General features: G+C 39.6%; 1 protein-coding gene across 3 annotated transcripts in view; it reads left to right on the top strand.

Annotated features, from left to right (window-relative positions):
- The window catches only part of AHI1 (Abelson helper integration site 1), an 84,892-nt gene extending 74,666 nt beyond the window's left edge, over positions 1-10,226 (top strand). For all 3 annotated transcript variants that reach the window (XM_041424022.1, XM_041424023.1, XM_041424021.1), the window contains exons 24-25: positions 5,372-5,451; positions 9,062-10,226. In XM_041424022.1, coding sequence (XP_041279956.1) covers positions 5,372-5,451; positions 9,062-9,299 — 318 coding nt within the window. In that variant the 3' untranslated portion in view covers positions 9,300-10,226. The remainder of the gene's footprint in view (positions 1-5,371; positions 5,452-9,061) is intronic.
- Positions 10,227-20,317: the final 10,091 nt, after the last annotated feature.

Raw genomic sequence — 20,317 nt, 5'->3', positions numbered from 1 at the left:
CCTATTTCTTGGTACTCTGTTTTTCCTTTAAAATGCAGTTTGTACTGTGTGAGATAGAATCATAGAATTTGAAGGGGTTGGAAAGGACCTTAAGGATCATCTAGTCCCAACCCCCTCTGTCGCGGGCAGGGACACCTCCCACTAGACCAAGTTGCTCAAGGCTTTATCTGACCTGGCTTTGAACACTCACAGGGTTGGGGCATCCACAGCTTTCTTGGGCAACCTGTTTCAGTGTTTCTCCACCCTTGCAGTAAAGAATTTCCTCCTAATATGTAACCTAAATTTCCCCTCTCTCGATGTATACCAGTTATTCCTTGTCCTGTCATTACAGGCTGTTGTGGGAATGGTACTCCCCAGTTCAGTGCCCCCATTGAGCTTCTTGCAATCCACACAGCGCTCTCTTGCTCCTGCTTCCTCCCACTTTCCACTGTACCGGGATGAAGTTGAGAATTGGAGGCATAAAAGGTGAAGATCATGAGTTGTGATAAGAACAATTTACTGTAAACAGCAATGAGATAAGAAAATGAACAGTAACATCAGCAATGTTAATAACAAAAGTTTACAAAAGAGAGAGTGATCCACATCCAAAGATGCTCTCTGTGAGCCTGCTACAATAAATTGGTGCCAGATGGCTTCTCCCCACCAAATGTTGGACTGGAAGGAACACTCTTCTCTAAGAGAGTCCTTTTTCCCCTACCCCTGGCAGTGATGTGAGGTTCTATCACATCTGGGTCCTGGCTGCACCCCTCCCAGCTACTGCACAAAATTTAACCCTGCCCTGGCTGAAATCAGGACAAAGAAAAAGAAGTCCCTCTTCAGCTTCTCTGTAGGCTACCTTCAGATACTGAAAGGTTATGAGGTCTCCACACAACCTTCTCTTTTCCAGGCTGAACAACCCAAATTTTCTCAATCTTCATAGGGATGGTGCTCCAGTCCTCTAAACAACTTCATGACCCTCCTCTGGACTTGCTGCAACAGTTCCATGTCCAGAACTGGGCACAGTATTTCAGCACTTCAGGTGGGATCTCACAAGAGCAGGGTAGAGGGGCCAAATCTCCTCCTATGACCTGCTGACCACGCTCCTTTGGATACAGCCCAGGATTTATTTGGCCTTTTGGGTGTGAGCACACATGGCTGGCTCATGTTGAGTTTGTCATCAGCCATCATCCCCAAATCCTTCTCCTCAAGGCTGCACTTAGTCACTTCTCTGCCCAGCCTGTAGGTGTGTCTGGGATTGCCACAACCCAGGTATAGGGCTTTGTACTTTGCTTTGTAGAGCTTCGTGAGGTTTGCAAAGACCAAGCTTCTCAGGGTCCGTCTGGATGGCATCACTTCCCTCCAGCTGCACGTGCAAGTTGAATTACTCTCTCTTAAGCATGTGTGGTGCTACTTGATTTCTAAGCTGGTAGCTATGTGTTCTGTCTCAAGAAATATTTACACCTGTGTCTATAGTATTACTGGAGTCATTGAAGGATAAGGTATGTGGTTTATAAGCAAATTAATACCTGTTGGAGGAAAAAGAGAAGGGGAAACTTCATGCATAGATGTTTACTGTAGGTGATCAGTTTGCTTAAAGACAGGAAGAATCAGGCTGAGCCACTGAGTTGGTCAAGCAGAACCAAAAATGCTGATAGGTGACACATATTATCTCAGGAGCAAGCTGACTTCTCCATTCTCCTTGGGTGCTCTTAGCCTCTTTCTGAAGAGAATTGAACTTTTTTATGCAAATGTTAATGCAAAGCTGTGATTCCATGTAAATTCCCAGAGGCCAAATCATTGGGACTGAAAACAGGTGTTCTAAGCCATACTGCTTCAATCTGAAGTATCTTGTCTCCACTCTTCCTCCTCCTCCTTTTGTTATCCCTCAAAAACTCATGTAGTGGGTTTGATTTCTGAGATGCAGGTGATTTCTGATGATTTGCTGGTGTTAAGCCATGACTACAATTTTCACCCAACAGATTTTTCCTTTTATGCAAAAGAGAGAAATTCACGCCAATGTCTCTCTTGTATACAGAGCCATAGTTCTTCTAGATTCTCACATTTAAGCTAATATTGTTAGATATAAGAGCCAGCATATGATCAGTCTGATTTACATAGGCTTGTTCTTTAAAAACACTAAAGAAGGGAAAAAGCAATTGTAAGTTAACTGCATTTTAAATAGGAAGGTCATGGCAAAAGAAATAAATGTAATTCTGGTAGCAAAGGTCTCTGCCAGTTGTCATTTAATGGGGAAATGTGTGGACGGGTGCAGAATAGCAGGGAAGAAAATGATGAGTGAGGTGTGGTGTCACATTTCTCCTGAGCTTGACTTGTTAGAACAGTTTTGACAGCAGACATTGGCATAGTTTTGGGTAGTTAAATACGTGGCTGTGAATCTTTTATCCGTGGACTGCATAATAGAAAACAAGATACAGGGTTAGTGCTGAGTGTAGTGTCCTAAAGGCGAGCATGAAAAGGCACAGAGACATGTTCATTCTTGCCATCTGTGATCCAATGAGTTTTAATTAGATGAAGTTCTGTAGAAACAGCTTCTATGGGAGAGTTCCTCTGTAGGCTGTAGAGCAAACTCATTTACTGTCATGGCTTGAATCATCTGAATAGATTTCCTGCACCACTCTATTCTGTCCATCTACCTCCTAGTCTGCCACAGAATCTGCAGACCAGTCTTAGGGGCAGCACTGCACAGCCTAGAGGAAAGCACCACCAAAAATATAGATTTGGGATCAGACTATGTCCTTAGTATTTCCTTTAGATGCCCTCTGCTTCAGGTTCTTTTAGAAAGTGTGTTCTGAAATACCTGATTACTCCCACAAGTTGCAGAGGAAAGGTTTAGTGCTTGATTTACTGCTGTGGATTCTATAGCAGGGATCAGGAACTTGATATGCATTCATGTATTTTGCCTTTATTTATATTACTTTGGTTGCTTCTTATGTGGCAGCAAGAGAGAATGTTAAGTATGAAATGAAAGAGTTGTGAAGCAAGCAAGCCCTTTAGAAAAGGAAAATACATACTTTGCTACAATTTTCATTTCTATGATAATAAAGCAAAAAAAGCCTTTAGAAAAGCCAAGCTTCTACAGTTGACATGAATTAATGTTCTCTTCTTCTGGTGGGCTATATCTCTCAAAAAGGGGAGAATTAGAACATGGCAACAAAATTGAACACCATTACTGGCCCTGTACAGATGAGCTCATTTTTGGTACTGTGTTCAGTATTTGTTCCTGTGAACAGAACAATATTCAGAAGTGTCTGAAACATTAGGGTGTTTTTGTTTAAAGGAAACAGTGCCCTAATAATGCTGTATTAATAATGCAATCTGGAGGAGTGTCACGGCTCGCACCATGCCTGTTCCAGCACCAGCATCTTAGCACAGAGGCAGTGAGGATAGTGCAGAGCTGTTTAGAACTTCCTGGGAGATCTCTCCATGCATAACAAGTGGTTGAGATGTTTAGAAATGGACAAAGATGAGATCAACAGCCTCCTCAACTCTTCCATATTCCAGCCTTCCCTGGCTTGCTCCTGACATGTCCTTAGTGAGTTCCCAGTGTGTATTACCACACCTCCTTTGCCAAAGATCTCCTGCATGTTTTCCCAGCCTCCACTTCTTCCTCCTGATGCTTCATCCCGTTGTTTCACCAGCTCCTGCATTGCCTCCTTGTATCTGCCACTGATCCCTTTGTTTCTTCAGTGCTGCTACTTCTTACATCACCAGGATGGGAAAAGAAGGTCAAGGAGTAGGCTGAGAGGGACACAAAGGTGTGTGGGACAGGCAAAAGGAGGTAGTGGCAGCGAGATCTGATTCACAAAGACTTAGTATCTAGTTCTCCTTTGTTAAATGCTTGAAAGTTTGTAGGAATGAAGTAAAAAAGCTGTCATGGACAGTACTGTGGAGTGTTGGGAGTCTGCCTCCACAGACCTAGGAATTCTTGTGAATTGCCGTGTGAGATGAACAGCTATTCAAATGTCTCCAATTGTGTGCTCTTCTTTCCTCGATACTCATACTAAAAGGCTGTGCTTTAATATATGAAAGGCTGTGTGATGAATTCTTTTTAAAACGCATAAGAATTTTCAGTTAAGCAGCTTAAGTTAGTGGATACTTCAAGATTCTAACTGTAAAACAAGGATAATTTTCTGTGTTTAGGTGTCAGAAAGTATTAAAAATCTTAGTGTATTTTTTATAAGAGGTCAGTCTTCTGTAGCAGCACTTCAGGGAATTCTACAGTTCTTTGGAATGGTTTGTATTTGATTATAGTATTAGTATAGTGAGAAGCTTCTGTAATATTTGCTCAAAAACGTGGGTAAAATGGTTCAACATCATTCACACAGGATTTTCTAAAAAATATTTTGTTTTCATTGCGAACAGAATGAATTAATGGCAAGGAACCACAAGGTTATAAATGCTGAAGGAAGTATTAATTACTTGGAGTCATGCCCTTTACAACACTCCCTTGTATTTTTCATATCAGTGGTATTATATTTCCTTCTTTTGTGTTTACTTTTACCATTGACTTAGTCTCAAGTTTATTACTGTATTAACAAGGATTTTGTGTGTGAAGTAGATGATTTTTCTTCCTAGCCCTGCCAATGCTACATTATTGTATTCTAATAGGCTGACTTTTGTCTAAACTAATCCAGCAATCTGTGTTTTTACAGCAGACTAATTCTAATGACTAATGTTTGAAAATGGTTGTGAGCAGTGTAAATGTATGAATTCCGTAAGTCAAAGGGAGCTTGATCCTGTTTATTCTAAGTCAGTAGAAAAATAATATTAAACTAATAAAATAACCTATCCCTGAAGATTCAGGAAGGGCATTCACATTTCCTTTCATTAAGTTTGATACCTGTTAGAATTAGGTTTATTTGTAGAGGGAGCAAGTTGTACAGAGACCCTGTAATTACCTTGGAAGTGAGAGAATCTACTTTTCCAGATTTGGGCAATCTTTTTAGCCCTGAGCTACAAAGTAACCTGGAGTGATTTGCACTGCTTTTGAATGAAAATTGCAGGATCAAAAAAGACAGGTTTTTCTTGTGAAAACTATGCAATAAGAAGGCATTATAGCATTCTGCTTTTTTACTTGCAGAAGCACAAATAATTCTTTTAAAACAATGTGTGTTTTAAGCTGGCTTCAAGCAGATTCAAACACATACCTGAAAACTGTCTTTTATTTGCAAGCAGCCCTTTTTTTATAGCAGGGCTCCGTTTCCTTGTTTGTAACCACATTGGAGTTAACATTTTACGGCTGATAGACATTCTTTTTCAAACGAGGTATATTCTCTCCTTATTCAGGAAGCTGGTGGGTTTTCTATGCACATGTGTTGGCCCCGTTGTCTGTTGTCTTTTTACCTTCCTGCTTTTATTGTCTCTTTTACAGATGTCACCAGCTACCAGTAAGTCAGGGGACCTGAAATTTATCTCCAAACATGACAAAGATAGAGACTCACCTGCAACAGAGTAAGCAAGAAATGCTTAAAGCAATTTGCAGTGTTATTCCTACAACTGTTTGAAAACTGTGAGAAATGTTGGAAGGATTGATTTATTTTTCAAGCAAAACAAGAAGTTAGCTTTAGGGTGATCAGTGGGAGAGTGCTTCACACCCAAAATGTGAAGGAAATAACATATGTGTATGAACTTCCTAACAAATATGAAGTTCATATACATACGCACATCCCCAGAAGAGCAAGGACTATAACATACATTGCAGTCAAAACTCAGGGATATGTGATTGCTCACTGGCATCCCTTAGCTTTGTATTAGGATTTATTGCTGCAGACTGAAAGCTATTTTTGCACCTTCTAAAAGTTAATTAATGTAAATTCCAAAAGGTTTTCACATTCTAAAAAGATGCCAGCAGCACCTTTGATGATGACACTTGCATTTCTTAAAAATTGTTGCTCTTTGTTGCGTGAAAGCTGTAAGCAGATAAGATCTCAGCATTTTGAACAGGAGCTTCCACAATATCTTAGCTTTTGCAACCATTTTTGCTTCAAAAATGGATATCTGAAAATACTTCCCATGTTTCCCATGGTATCTGTCACCTAAGCAAAGTTATTTCACTGACCATTTTCCAGTCTGGTTCCCTCCTCATATAAATAATCTACATTGTGCTGTAAATGCAGATACACACCTCATTTGAACCTGCCTTTTCAGGTATGTATCTGCATTTACAGCATAATGTAGATTATTTAGATTATGTTGGTTATAAGTAGATACAAAAATCTGAATTTTGTATCTCCAGCTGTATCTAGATTTGAAAGTATGTTGTGAGTGGACAGTTTAACCCTCAAGCATGATGAAGAGTGGTCTGTACAACTACACATTGACAGAATTCAGTGTTGAATTTTGGACACAGCTATTCTAGTAGTATATACATTAAGGAAGGAAATGCCTTGAAAGCACAGTTACTGTGGTGGTTGACACAGTCTGTTAGAAGTCAGTATCAAAAATTTGGGATAACTCAACTCCATTGGTAAGACTTCAGGAAACAATTATTTTTGACCTTTCCAGGGCATCCACTGAAAAATGTGGGACCACAGATATAAAATGTGGAATCGCAAATGATTTAAGAAAATTCAAGAATTTTGAGTCATACCAAATACAAATTTTCATTTTAATTGAAACTAGGACTATCCTGAGAAGATGTCACACTGAAGGAATATAGCCCAAAAATTATTTCAGTTACATTTCAAAAAGGTGAGAGAAGACATCTACGTGCTCAAATCACTGGAATGTGCTCCCTCATCCTGAGCCGTAGACAGCAGGAGCATCATGGAGATTCCAGTCTGAAATCATGCATGACATAGCACTTCACAGCAGTGACCACGTGGACCAGGTTTTTTTCAGAAAAGACTACAAGCTGTTGCCTTACTTTGAAGCTAGAAAAGAATCCTCTGACACTGCTGATGCCACTAGTGTGAAAAACTGTCAATACTTCTGTTTTATTATATCAGATAATAAAACAGCTCAGAAACAGGGCTGCCTGTTTTTCATGAAGACTCTCACTTTACTCTTACCAAAACCATGACTTGTCAGGACTCTAGTTTTCTTGCTCACTTCAGTCAATGTGTCTTGAAATATCCTTAAAAAATTACATATATGCAAGTGTTGCCATCCTAACTGGGAAAGGTTTATATTTCAGCATCTAACAGCAATATCAACGTGACTTGAGATCCAGTCAATCCGTACTTAAGTAGTTGCTCCACCTAAAACATGCAGTTATTTTCCTGTTTTCTGTGAAAATGCACTTAATATTCATGTCACATTGACGTATATGATATAAAATTTATTTACTGCATTATTCCTAAGAATCAAGTGGTTGTCAAGTACACACTTTCAGTATGGAGAAGTGAAACTTTAATACCTGCACAACTTGCTAAGCCAAATGAATGATTACTCATTTGCTTATTAGTGAACAGTATTGTTCACTACAGCCACAATACCTGCTGTGAAACAACATGAATGGCAAGTCCCTATGAAATGTCTATTTTTTGAGAATTTCTGGGTGAAAAATATGCTTTTGCAATAGGAACACAAATTCGATACAAGATGGCAGTGGACTTTTATCTTAGTCAAGCAGTTGATGTGTATTCTGCAGACTCTAGAAGAAATAGAGAAATTATGCTAAGTGATTTGCATCTAAGTTTTGATACATCATCACGTCTGATGTTCAAATAATAAAAAGATGAAAACTGCTTCTCAAAATTAGAGTAGCTTTAATTCGAAGCAGCATAGTAACCTTACCCTTTGAATAGTAATGATTAGCTGCTACTTTTCAGCACAGCCAGTATGTCCTGAGGTGTGTTCCCGTTGTATGGTTTCCTTGAGCTGCACTAGGTAGTGCTCTGCATGAATTTACATGAGACCCAGCTGAACGCTGGGTTTGGTGCATTGGTACTTACAACACTGAGTAATTATGATCTTTTACCCTAGTTTCCTCATGTAGCAGTACTCCTCAAATTGTTCTAGGAATCCTAACAGAGAGGTTCTTAGACTCTCAGACCTTTTCCTTAGGATGTTTCAGTACTAGAGCTGCAGCAATCCACATATTCATAGGGTATACAATTTAGCTTTAAAAACAGTTCCAACTACAGGCAGATATTCATCAGTTCATTAGCAAGGCTTATGTGTAAACATTTTCATCTGTAAAGACTGATTACATTAGGACAGTATCATCAACAGTGCAGCACCTGTAACACCATTTTTGTGGAAAAGACACCATTAGATTCTTCAGTCTTGATTCATCCCTTTGCTTATGTGTTTCAGCAGCATTAAACAGTTCAGGTCATAAACCAAGACCTTTTTGTGCTAGGCACCATAGAAATTTTGAACAAAGACAGTACCTTCCTTTGAAAGGTTAGAGTCAAAGTATTGTTAAGTATTTATAGTTAAATAAAGTTACAACTTCTGCCAAGAGTGGGAATTCATGGTAAAAGTGGTCTAACATAACACCTGCATAATCCCTGCCATCATATGCAAGACCAGTTAGAGGCATCAACTGGAATACAGGAGCTTGACTGATCCTTTTGGCACTGTATGAAGGCTGATAAGCAGAAATAGACATTAAAGCAATTTCTGACTCTGTCCTTGTTCAGGTATATTAAAATGGAAAAACTAATCTTAGTCACTTCGACTGTGTGTCTTATTCTTGTTACATAAATAAACCAGCAGTTTCTCCTTAATTGTAAGTATTTTGGTGTCTGAGCTTAGGAAAGTGAAAAAAGACACGTGCAATTGCTTTTATGAGAGGAGGAGACTGTTAATTTGTATTTTTTAATTATGTTTGTTGTCTGTTGATCAAGATGAGCTGATTTTTAAGATCATGAGCAGTTATTTTCAAAGCAATGCTATGATAAAAAGTAGACAAGTGGAGTGGTCTCATATTTTGTCTTCATGGTTTTTCTGTCTTTGTTCTGCTGTGGAACAGTAGTTTTTGTAGTTGTTTCAGCATTGTGCTCAAGAGGACAGGCAGACAATTGCTCTAACACATCAGCTGTAGGTGGAAAAAGCTCTAAATTTGGGCTAACTTTGTGTTTCTTTTACTCTTTTTATATCCACCTTCCTCTAGAGGTACAAAGAAAAAGAAGAAAAGGATACAAAGGAACGAGGGAGAAAATCAGCACAACTTAATGAGCGTCGATACTCCTCTGTCATCAGTTACAACTAATGGTGTTGAAAACGAACCTACATCCCATGGGGTGGAATTGAAGAAGAAGAAGAAAAAGGCAGCAAGAGGCTCAAACTTAAGCACAACTGGAAGGACAAATATTGCCTTTGAGCTCGAACGCCATGACGCAGAGGCATAATTTATTTCTGAATACTGGGGCGACGTTCATTACACACGTTGAAAGCTGCAATTATGATCTCTCTTCTAGGATTAACAGCAAGCAAATAAATTAAAACACTCAAATATGCAAAATGGTACCAGTTGTGACTTATCAATAGTGCAAACCTGTTTTGGATGACTTTTGCCCTGGCTTCCTTGAAATCAACAGAACTTGAAGGTTGAGCTCCTCACTGGACTGGAAAAGAACTGAAACTGTCAAATACAATGTTTCCTAATTTGATATCTGATTAAACTGTCACTTAGGCACTTGTGTAGGCTGTAGATCAATCCATTGTGAGCAAAGAATCAAGTGAAAAAGTGTGCTCTGGAGCAAAACATGCCCAACCACTACGTAAGTTATTAAAGTATCATTTTAAAGTGTGCTGTAAGTTAAATAGAAGAGTGTTCAGAATGGTAAAATACCAAAGGAGTGCTGACATTAAGATGTACCTGAAAACAGAAACTTTCAAAAAATATTTTCCTGACATCAAATATGTTTGGACTGTATTTTGCAGCTCTGAAGGGAGTTGTGGAGTAACTACCTATGCAACTACACTGTCTTCAGTAGGACTACTTGTTCTTATCAAAATAAATTAGTGTTGCAAATTCCAGGCAGTTGTATTTTTCAAATGAGGTGTGCTGCACATAGTAAAGATTCATTGCAGTTTTGTCAGAGTTCCTGGCTGCTTTGGCAGCAGTCTTGCCAAATACACTTTCTTTTGTCTGAATGAAATATTTCATATCCAACTATGCTGTTTGTTTTACTTGTAGTCCTTATTCACTTGTAAGCATCATTGCTCTATTTTTTTACTTGAGTATTATTTTGTGAACTTTTATTAATTACTTCACTAGTTATCTACAGCATTAAATAATTTATATTTTATATTAAACAAAACACTTTCTATCAGTTACTTTTGGTATTTTTTCTGGCTGATGATGTCCAGTTTATTTTTACTCTGCTAGGAAATTCTTTCTCCTCCCCCTCTGAAGCAATAAATAACATAAAATTAGAAAGCCCTTATTTAGTAGACAGGGCACTTGATTCCATTAAAAAAAGAAGTGAAAATAACAATGCTGGGCACTGATGTGTGAAATGCACCCAGATGCAGAGGACTAGTTGCTGGAAATTGTAGTATCTTCCTTGCACATGTTTTGAAGCCAGAAAAATCTATAAACTTTTTTCTTTTGAGTAAACCACAGCAGCAAATACTCTCTTTTCGCCCCACTGGTAGTTGTTATTTGCCAGAAGTCCTAACTTTGCTCTGCCTGGAGCGTGTGCATGGAGCCTTGCCCTAAATGGGGTTTGTGTATGTGTACTGGAAACTTAGTAATGCGTCTTTCCCCAGTCAGAGGTGGTGTAAAATTACCTCAGTCCTGGGGCTGCCTGATTCTGTCCAGGCTCCCCACCTTTTACGTCCCTGCAGTGTGTTCCAGCTCATCATCCTGTGTGACATGTGCCATTTAGAGATTTTATAATGGGGAAAAATCTCGACATCTTACATTTCTTAAAATGTCCTGGGTCACGTTTAAAACAAGGGCAGAGCGTGACATCAGGCTCCACATCAGGGAGACTGAGCAGTAGCCAAGATCTGGGAGCTCATTGGAAAGCATTGTAAAATGTTAATTTGCCATTGTCGACGCTGAAGACAGAAATAACACTTCAGATAAACACCACGGAGAGATGGTAGTTCTAATCAAAGGCACAGCACCTCCTTTCATGCTTGCGAACTAGGGCTCCAATTATGTTCACTGCTCTGAAGCTGAATAGAGCCGCTTTGCCACACTTTCCAAATTGAGAGGAGAGGCAGCAGTAGTGTCTTCCAAGGCACAGTTCCAAATAACAATTAAGCAGAAGGAATCAGATAAGAGCCAAACATGAAAATGCAGGAGTTGAAAATAAACTTTTCATGATGTTTTCTTGTAATTGCTATAGCTTTTGTTTTGCTTCTGTAATTTTTTTTCTTCCCTACCACATGGTTGGTTAGAGGCTTCTTTTCCTTTATACACAGTGTCACTGTGGTGCTAGTTTTCTGCATTCATTTCACAGAAAAGGAACAAAAATATCTGAAATTTAAAAAGGTTTATGATCCTTCGGTATTAAAATTAGAGCCTTCACCCTAAAATCTCTTAAAAAAATTATGAGCATGGCACAATGGCAAAGACAGTTTTTACCTTTTGTTCAAAAATATGGTTAATGCATTCATTTTTAGAAGAACAGCTTTTTGGTGTTAGTAGAGTTTTTATTCTTCTGACATTGCTGTTGGGATTTTAAATTTACAAGAAAAGGATAAAACTTTTAAACGTTTTAATGGTTTAAAAGGAAGTTTTTAATTTAAAAACTTTATATAATGCTTCTTGTTTCTGTGTTAAAGCAATCTACACATTTTCTAAAATCACTTTACAGTGAATATCATGTACATTTGCTGAATATTGCTTAAGTACTTAGAGGACTTAAATTTCAGTGGAAGAAAAGAATTCCAGAAGGATTCAGATTGCCTACTGAAAATTTTCCCTTTTTGTTAGATGAAGCATTACAGTGTCCTGCAAAATTGCTCCCTGAGCCATGATGTATGAATTAAAATGCAAGAGTTATAAAAGTCTCTGTGAGACTTCCTTAGAGGGTGACCCAAGTTCATTCCTGGAACAAACCAGATAAAATGTTGCTTTAAAAAGTGTGAATATTAGATATTTATAGCTGCCTGGCAATAGCAGCATCGTGGGTCTTTCACTGTTCTGGTGTTTGTAGGTTTTGTGTGTGTGGTTACACCGTAGAGTTGCTATTATGTTTTTATGGTAGGGCAGAGATATCGGGAGCTGTGTGTAAATCAGCAACGCAGAAGAAAGTGCGTGGCCGTGTTTTTCCTGTGTTTCCCAGTAGCCATCAAATTCCATTTCATTCTTTTCCTTAAAATAATTTGAGGAACAGACATCATAAAACATAATAAGTGTATTTGTAGCATCACTTAATTCAGAAGGCAGTAGGGGAGGGATCACAGTCAAACAAGGGCTAATGAGAACACAGAGGAACATGACAACCGAAAGTCTCTGTTGACTAGTGAACTAAATCTGCCGGCTGGACGCAATTGTCTGCCGGAGAATTGAATGTCAGGATCATTTAGGGTTAACAATGGCCCATTGCAAGCAAAAGCAGACAGCTATGAAAAATAGCCGGCATGGTAGTCATTCTGCAGGGACCGTGGATGCAAACTTGGTAATGAGGCACTTCATTCACTACATCCTTCTGCTCTAATTACTCAGGTGAATAGGAAATACTTCGTTGAAGGCGGGAACAGACTAGAGCAAAAACACTTGTTTGGTAAACACAAAGAGTGACGGGGTTTTTTAATGATCCTTTTCCAGCACGTATGAAATTAGTATGTATGCAGCGCAACCTATTTTATGGATGTGGAAATTGGGAGGGGATAGAAATACTTTCTGACTAGTGGAGGGAGGCCAGGAAGATTCATGTAAAGATTGGTACTCCAGGTTTTTTCCCTTAGCATTCTGTCCAGCGTCCATACAGAATACTGCAAACAAATTCACTTACTTTAAGTACACTTGCACTTGTAAAAATGTACTGTGTTAGTTCAGTCAAGGGGGTTTATTGCTTGGAGTTTAGCGTACCTGCTTTAGGAACAAAACTGCTTCATGTAGGGAAGAGAAACAAGAGGAGGTCTGAGAGAGGGAAATAAGCAACTTGAGAAGAAAGCTGCTGCTTGGGGGAGACTTGCAAAAATGTGGCAATTAGAAATTGGAACTTAAGAAGAAGGAACAGAAGATAGCGTGTAGGTGTGTTATAGCAGAGCTTTGGTTGCTTCAGTCATGTTTTTTAGACTTTAGAAATTCAGATATTTAACCACTTCACTTTTCAAAACATTTGTTCTGTGCCATTTACAGAAACTTTCGGGATGAACTCTCAGGACCCATGAACAACATTCTGTGTTTCTCCAGTAACTCAGCTCTGTGGTGTTCTAACTCTGAGCTACAGCCTGCGGAGTTCCATGTAGTCTGACTTGCAGAGCTGTTAGGAGAGATGAGGCTTTCATTCCCTGATTTCTGGTACAGGTTTTCAGGAGGCACCACAGTTGTGATAAGCACCACTGCCTTGATTCAGTCCTCTCCAGCCTCTTCATCTGGTGCAAAACAGCTGCAGCAGAGATTGGAACTTCAAGAATCAAGCTGCTCTTTCAAACATTTAATGTCATAGGATCCCTTTTTACATGTAGATGTGTTCTGCTCATAGTGGTTTTGACAAGAGTTTTGTCTTTTGTTCATCTGTTGTGTGCAGGTTGCCTGCTGCCCTCCCCTTCAGAAGGGTTTGTTTACCAGCACTGGGATGTTTGTGTAGAGTCCCAGTCCTGCAAGCTGCTCAGAGTAGATGGACCCCTATACTCAAAACTCCAGCAAAATCTGCAAGGAAGAGGCTTTGAGCCACAACATCATGGCTGCAATTAGTGTATACTAACTTTAAAGGCTGGAAAAACATTTTCTCTCTTGCAGTCACAGATGAAGATGTCAGCTCTGCATTTCATACAAAACTTTGTCCACCTGATTGTTTGTGAGGACTTTGTCAAGCCAAATGAATTTTCACTGTGTTTGGCTGTGACAAGCAAGTTTACAAGTCCTGTGTAATGCTCAAATGCAAACAATCAGGAGAAGCTGCAGATGCCACTTTTAGCGGAAAAAATGTTTCCGCACCGGTAAAGCAATATCAGTAAAATCTATGCTCTGAGCAGACTTCAAATTTTTGTTGCATTTATATCGCCTGCAAAGGCAGGGAGTATAATAAACTAGTGTGTAGCAGCTGTAAATTTTCTGAGGATTTATCTAACCACAAATACATCGAAATGGGGAAATAGGTCTATATTAAACTGTGCAAGATGCTGCTGGAACTCAGCCACTTCTGCAACATCCTGTAATTAATTTATTATGACAGGTCTGGCAAACTGAAACACCCAATACGCTTGCGACAGACTGTTATGATATAGCTGTTTGAAAACTCTGTAGTCACATAAAATGCAGGTATTAAAGGAAAAAGAAGAAAAGGTAGCCCAGTGTTACCATTATTTTTCTGTTATGTAGAAATTTTTCACCAGACTCACATTCACCAGCATCATGGAGTGCACATGGCAGACTCAGTACCTCTGCCTGCACTAGCTGGGAAGGAAATTGTTGCAGAATATATTGGCTTAGATCCTACTGTTCTGGGATCAGAAGGAGAGTTAATGAAGTTCCGTGGACATGTTCAACTGAGGGACCTCTTTTCACACATTTTCTGAGTCAGCACAGGCCTAGCCACATCGTCTGGTGATGAAGTTAATAACAGGAGCTGAGACACTCAGTGCTGGTTTAACTTTCTTCTTGGTCAGTCCATATTTGTTTTACTGCCCATGCTTGAGACTCTCGGTTTCATTAAATAATAGTGAAAGAGTTCCAATGAATTGTCTGTGAGTTGGAAAGAGAATTAGTACAGATTTCTCACAAATCAGTTTTATAATGTCTCTGGTTCTTACAGAGGTGACTAGAACATGTTGTCCTTGCATTCAGCTGCTTATCCTAAGTTCATTGCCTCAGTTCTCAACAAATACTGAATTTCATCTTTTTCTGGAGGTTATCTTCAATGTTGAACATCATGCTTCAATGTTGAACATTAATCCACAGCTAAACATAGCTAATTCAGCACTGCTCAGCTGTATAATTTGAAGAAAATGCTCTTTCTCCCCTCCCAAATTTTTGGTAAGTAGAATAGGCTGTTTTGCTCCCTTGCATGTTTTAAAGTGCACAAGTTAAGCCTTTGCATGTCCATTGCTGTAGGTGAGCTGTGCAGAGTACATGCAAGTAGTTATCATCACCAAGTGTTACTCACTTGGCAGTGCTGTTTTTTTATGGACCATAATTATTCCTTTAGTTTCACCTCAACATTTTTATTTTGCCATTGCATCATCAGCCTGCTTTTTTTTCAGTGTATGTCATCAGGATTTTGACACCTTTGTACAGACACTGCATAAAGGAACTTCATGTTATGTTCTGCATTCATTTCAGAGATTGATGGGGATATACAATCATGGGTGTAATAGTGACATCAGCCTGAGGTTCATTAAAATGAGTGTCATCCAAAGCCAAGCTTTAGCAGGCTGCATAAGCCTATAATAAGCTTATACGAGGTTGGTTAATCCCCATTGTTGTTTAGTATAATGTCATAATAAAAAGGTGACATCAGGGAAAGGGCAGAAGGGGCAGTAAATGTGCTCTGCAGTGTGGCCAAGCGCTCCTGACATCCCTCCTCCTTAAGCAACAGCATGAGCAGAGCCGAGCAGGTCCAGGCTGCAATGGAGGGTGACTGAAAGTGGCTCTTCTGTTAACTGAGACAGAGCTACAGAGCATGAACATCCCAGGGTGGCTTTCCTTGGTGATGCACTGTGGGTGTGTGCAGGCACACAGAGGGTGTGGCCCTGCACTGACTTGCTTCCCAAGGATACAGCTTCATTGGACCTTGCAGGCCATGTTCTCCATGGGAAACATCTCAGAATCAGGACTCCTAGTTTAGACCCCAAAGATTGCCTGTATCCAAAGGCTTGGATGAGAAGGAGGTGGGCTGCCCTTAGAGTCAGCAAGGGCACCCTCACTCCTCAGAGCAGGGGCACCCAGGGGCTGGTACTGAGCAGGGCCAGGGCTGGGGCTTCCTGCTCCCTAGGGATGAGTGCCAGTCACTGAGCCAGCACTGGGAAGGAGGGTGGAGGCTCTAGGCAGCACTTTTGCCTCACACTCAGTAGAAATGGTAGCTACAGTTTTCCTTCCTTGCTGTTCCTTCAGTCAGGGTTAGATTTTCTCTGAAAGCAGAAAAAGCCCTCCATGGCAGCTCTTTGAGTTCAGTGTCTCTGGCATTCTGCCCTTTGTACTCTTTGTCAACGCAGTAGTTTGGGTTTTCAAGTTATGTTTGGGAACCTGGGCACCTGGATTTTGCTGAGACCTACTTGAGGCAATGTTTTTGATATCAGTTTGTGGGACAAGAGTTAGAGACTTGGCTGCCTCCAGTTAGATCCCTGAGTAGCCTGAATTCACAAGGAAAAAAATTGTCTGATAATTCTGAGGTTCTGCTCATTGGTCAGGTTCTGTGTTGGAGGAAGAGGCCTATGTAGACATGGTGTAAGATACAATTTCCTGATGGTTTGTGCTGTCATCTAGCAGTCATCAAACTGGATTCAGTTTGCTTCATCAGGAGAGTTAATATTTTTAACAATGCTTAGAATGTATTGTTTTTTCGTGCCAGTGAAATGGAAGGCGATACAGAACAAGTAATGCTGACAGCCATTACCAACATCACTATCAACAAAGATTTCTCCTGAGCCATGATAACTAGGAGAAGAAAGCTGTAAGACGCAAATATCTTCCAGCCCAAATGTACATATGAGGCCTGCCACCAAAGGTGATAAAGCTAATATTTAGCTCAGGTTGCTTGTTCTAAGGACACGTTTTGCAAGGAGAGGAAAGAGTGACTACTTCAGCACATTGGGGCTGACATTGATCAAACACTGTCAAGGTTTGGTCTTTTTGTAGGCTGAGGTTGCTTCATTGAGTTGTTTGAACTCCACCAGTTTTCCCACACTAAGATCAGTGCTGTAACATCTGTGAATGTTTTGGGTTATCTTTTTTTTTCTTTTTTCTTTTTTTTTTTTTTTTTTTTTTTTTTTTTTTTTTTTTTGAATGTGTGGTAAAACATATTGGAAATTGGTATAATTGAAATTGGTATAATTGAATAAATCTATTCCTAGTTCATTTGAACAATTGGTATGTTTTTCCAGAGTGTTGCCATATTTTCCTAGAGCTAGAATTAGCTAAATTTAGATACTTGCTTTCTTAGGACCCAGCAATGGACCAGCAGTTTCCAAATTGAAGGTGCATGTGTTTGTGTCTGCAACAGTAGCTGAATGCTGGCTAACCTCACTTGCAGATTTCTGGTGTGAGTTGGAGTTTCTTGTCCTGAATGCATCTCACAGGGTCAGATTGAATCCTGTAAATTGAATAAGAACTCAGCCGGAGAGAGGAAAAGGGAGAATTTGCTGCCATTTGAACCTGTGTGATACCAGCAGAGAAGTGCTTGAGCAGGGCTCTGGCAGTCTCTCTGCACAGTGCAGCAGTGTGGAAAACAGGTCTGGCTCTCCGCAGATTTGTAAGCAGTGGCACATGTCACATGGGATTAAGGACTCCTGGAAGGACATGCAATTTGTGGTGCTGCTCCCATTCTCCCTCCCGGCCGCCCTCAGCTCCCTGCTGGCCTCCTGCCTCCTGTGCAAAACTCCAGCTGAAATGGAGAAATGGGATGGGTGGCAGTGTGCCAGCTGCCGGGCATCCAGCGCCGCTTATCTCCCTGACGGACAGCCTGCCGTCCATCCCCGCCGTGACTCACTGCTTCAGGCACTTGTGCCTCCTGTGGCTCAAAGAACTTGCCCACTCCTGGAAAAATCTGTGCAAATATTGATATAGCTGCCTTGTTTTACGTCGGTCCCTTTGAAGATTGGCTTTTTTGTGTAGGCAGGTTGGCTGCTGATTTGACGCTATCGTCGCAACTTTTTTGCCTAGAAAGGTGTGAGAAGAAGTAGTTTTTGCTTATTCTGTCCTAAGGTGCTAAAGTGTCTGCTCTAGGAACAAAAGCATTTGGAAATGCTTTGGAAAGTTAAATTAAAAGCTGTGGTATGGGTTCTTAGCGCTGTCTGAAAACCAAGAAAACACTCTGTCAAAAGATGTTGAAATGATTATTTGTTTCCACTTTGCTGAGTTTAACTTACAGCTGGTTTTGTGAGTTTCAACTGAAATCAGATTAGTTACGTTAATCTGAAACTTGTGTCTAAATACTCAAAGACCTAATTCATTAGCTATATTTTATCAGTATTTACTAAAAAATACGAGCAGTGATTTTACAAATTTTGAAAATAATAGAATTACATTGTCATAGGAAATATTGAAAATGTTGGCAGTTTTTCACAAAAAAATTCTGTGCTTATTTAAGGACCATTTTAGGGAAAAATCTTTCTATGAAAAAGACTGATGTTGGATATTCAAATCAACTCACTCATTGGGCAGTGAAAGTGGTCTAAGTGAATAAGAGTGTGTAATAAGTGACATAACTTTTGATTTCAGTAAGATTTTTGATAATGTCTTATATGATGTTTTTTATTACCAAAAAAAATATATGGGGGGAATATATGGTCAACTATCACAAGGAGTTGATGCGTAACTAATTAAAAAAGAAAAGCTGCATTCAAAAAAGAGTTATCCAAGTTTAGTTATCATACCAGGGAGATATTGCAAGTGAGGTCCCTGAGGTCAGTTCTCTGTCACTTCTATTCACTATTTCCATTAATGAGCTGGATGATGTAGTTGTATTTATAAACTGTGTGTGTGACACCGGGAGTTTGCAGGCTGTTTGTAGGACATGATCAGAATTAAAAATTATGTTGGAAAATATAAGTAATGGTGCAAATCAGTAAAATTGGAGCCAGTAAGATTTGTGCTAGAGGAAGAAGGAACCAAAGACAAAAATACAAAGTAGCTTTCCAGTTTCATTGCAGAAAAATGTGAAAGGTGACAAGTTCAAAGACAAGCCAAGTGAATCATCAACACACCGTGTCTGTTTGGAAAAAAAGGTCACCTGAGTGATATTAACAGAGGTGAAGTGTGTAAAATCAGATTATTACTTCTTCCCAAGTTATGCTGGTGGAGCCTCAGCAGGAACTTTGCTTTAGTTTTGGGCACTGCATACTGGATCTGGCAGACAAGCTGAATATGGTTCAGGGGACAGCAGTGGGCATGACAAGAGATTTAGAAACCTACAAAAAATGTGCAAGGGATTGAATTTTTAGTGTAGAAGAGGTAAGGATTGGGAGACACAATAGGGATGCTTAAGGTTTTTACAGAAAGCAAGAAATGAGGTAGCTTTTTTGGTACAAGAAATGAGGTAGTTCTGTTTGGTACAATCTGTGCCCATGTGATTTCATTAGAAAGATCATCTATTATTTTTTCCCTCTCATGGAAAAGTTTAGTTTTATTTTACAGCAGTGTGATGGAGCAAAATAAAAAGTATTTCTAGGTCCATTTAAATTATATGATCATATATTTCCTTTCTTGCTCTTTGTTATGTGTACTATTATTAGTTGTCTTTTTCTTCCTCTAAAATATCATCTGTAAGACTCACTTAGATCAGTGTTGGTGCATAACAACCATTATTTGAGAAGAAAATTGTGGTGAAAAGTTTTTATTCATTATCTCCTCTGTCATAAATCTCTAGCTGGAGCAAAAGTCCTAACCCTGAATCTTTCTCCAGAACTCGTGAACCCATGGCTATTCAGTTTTAATTGTGCATTTCCAGTGATTTATGGCATGACCTTGGTTAAATTGAACCTCCACCTCAATTTCCCTGTCTTTAGCTGAAGATACTAATATTTCTCCCATGGATAGCCTGAGGGTTAATCTGTGTGAGACTGTCTTGACAATGTCCAGTCCTCAAGCAGAGTCTTAAAAGTTTAGCTGTCACATACCTATGACTCAGTAGCTGAAAGGCAGTCTGTATTTATGGTGGGACTAAGTTTTGAGGGTTTGGGGATTTTTACAGTACTTCTGTGAAATCATGTTTTTTCAGTCTTACAGTTTGGAAGGGCAATTTTGATTATTTTATTTTTGGGGCTGGCACTATCAGGCATGAGAGCAAAAAAGCTCTGGAAAAGACCTTTTGTTTGTAAAGGTGGATTACTCAGCTGTAGTTGGACACTATAGGGTATTACAATACACTCTGCTGGCAGCTACAATAGTAGAGCAAGCTCCACTGCAGCTCCAGAAATCTGGGATGGGAGTCTGGCCAGAAAAACTGAAAACCTTGAAGTACGTTCCATGGCAAGGAAAGAGAGGTTACTTCTCCCCTCGGGTTTCTTGCATTCAAAAGTGATAATTGCCATCAAAACAGAGAGAAAAGATAAATGCTAGATAAGCTGGCAAGGAAAGGAC

This window comes from Onychostruthus taczanowskii, unplaced genomic scaffold (genome assembly GCF_017590055.1).
Source record: "Onychostruthus taczanowskii isolate IOZ18803 unplaced genomic scaffold, ASM1759005v1 scaffold8, whole genome shotgun sequence".
Taxonomy (NCBI): Eukaryota; Metazoa; Chordata; class Aves; order Passeriformes; family Passeridae; genus Onychostruthus; species Onychostruthus taczanowskii.
Note: the sequence above shows the minus strand (reverse complement) of the source record. Positions and strands in the feature narration are given on the sequence as shown.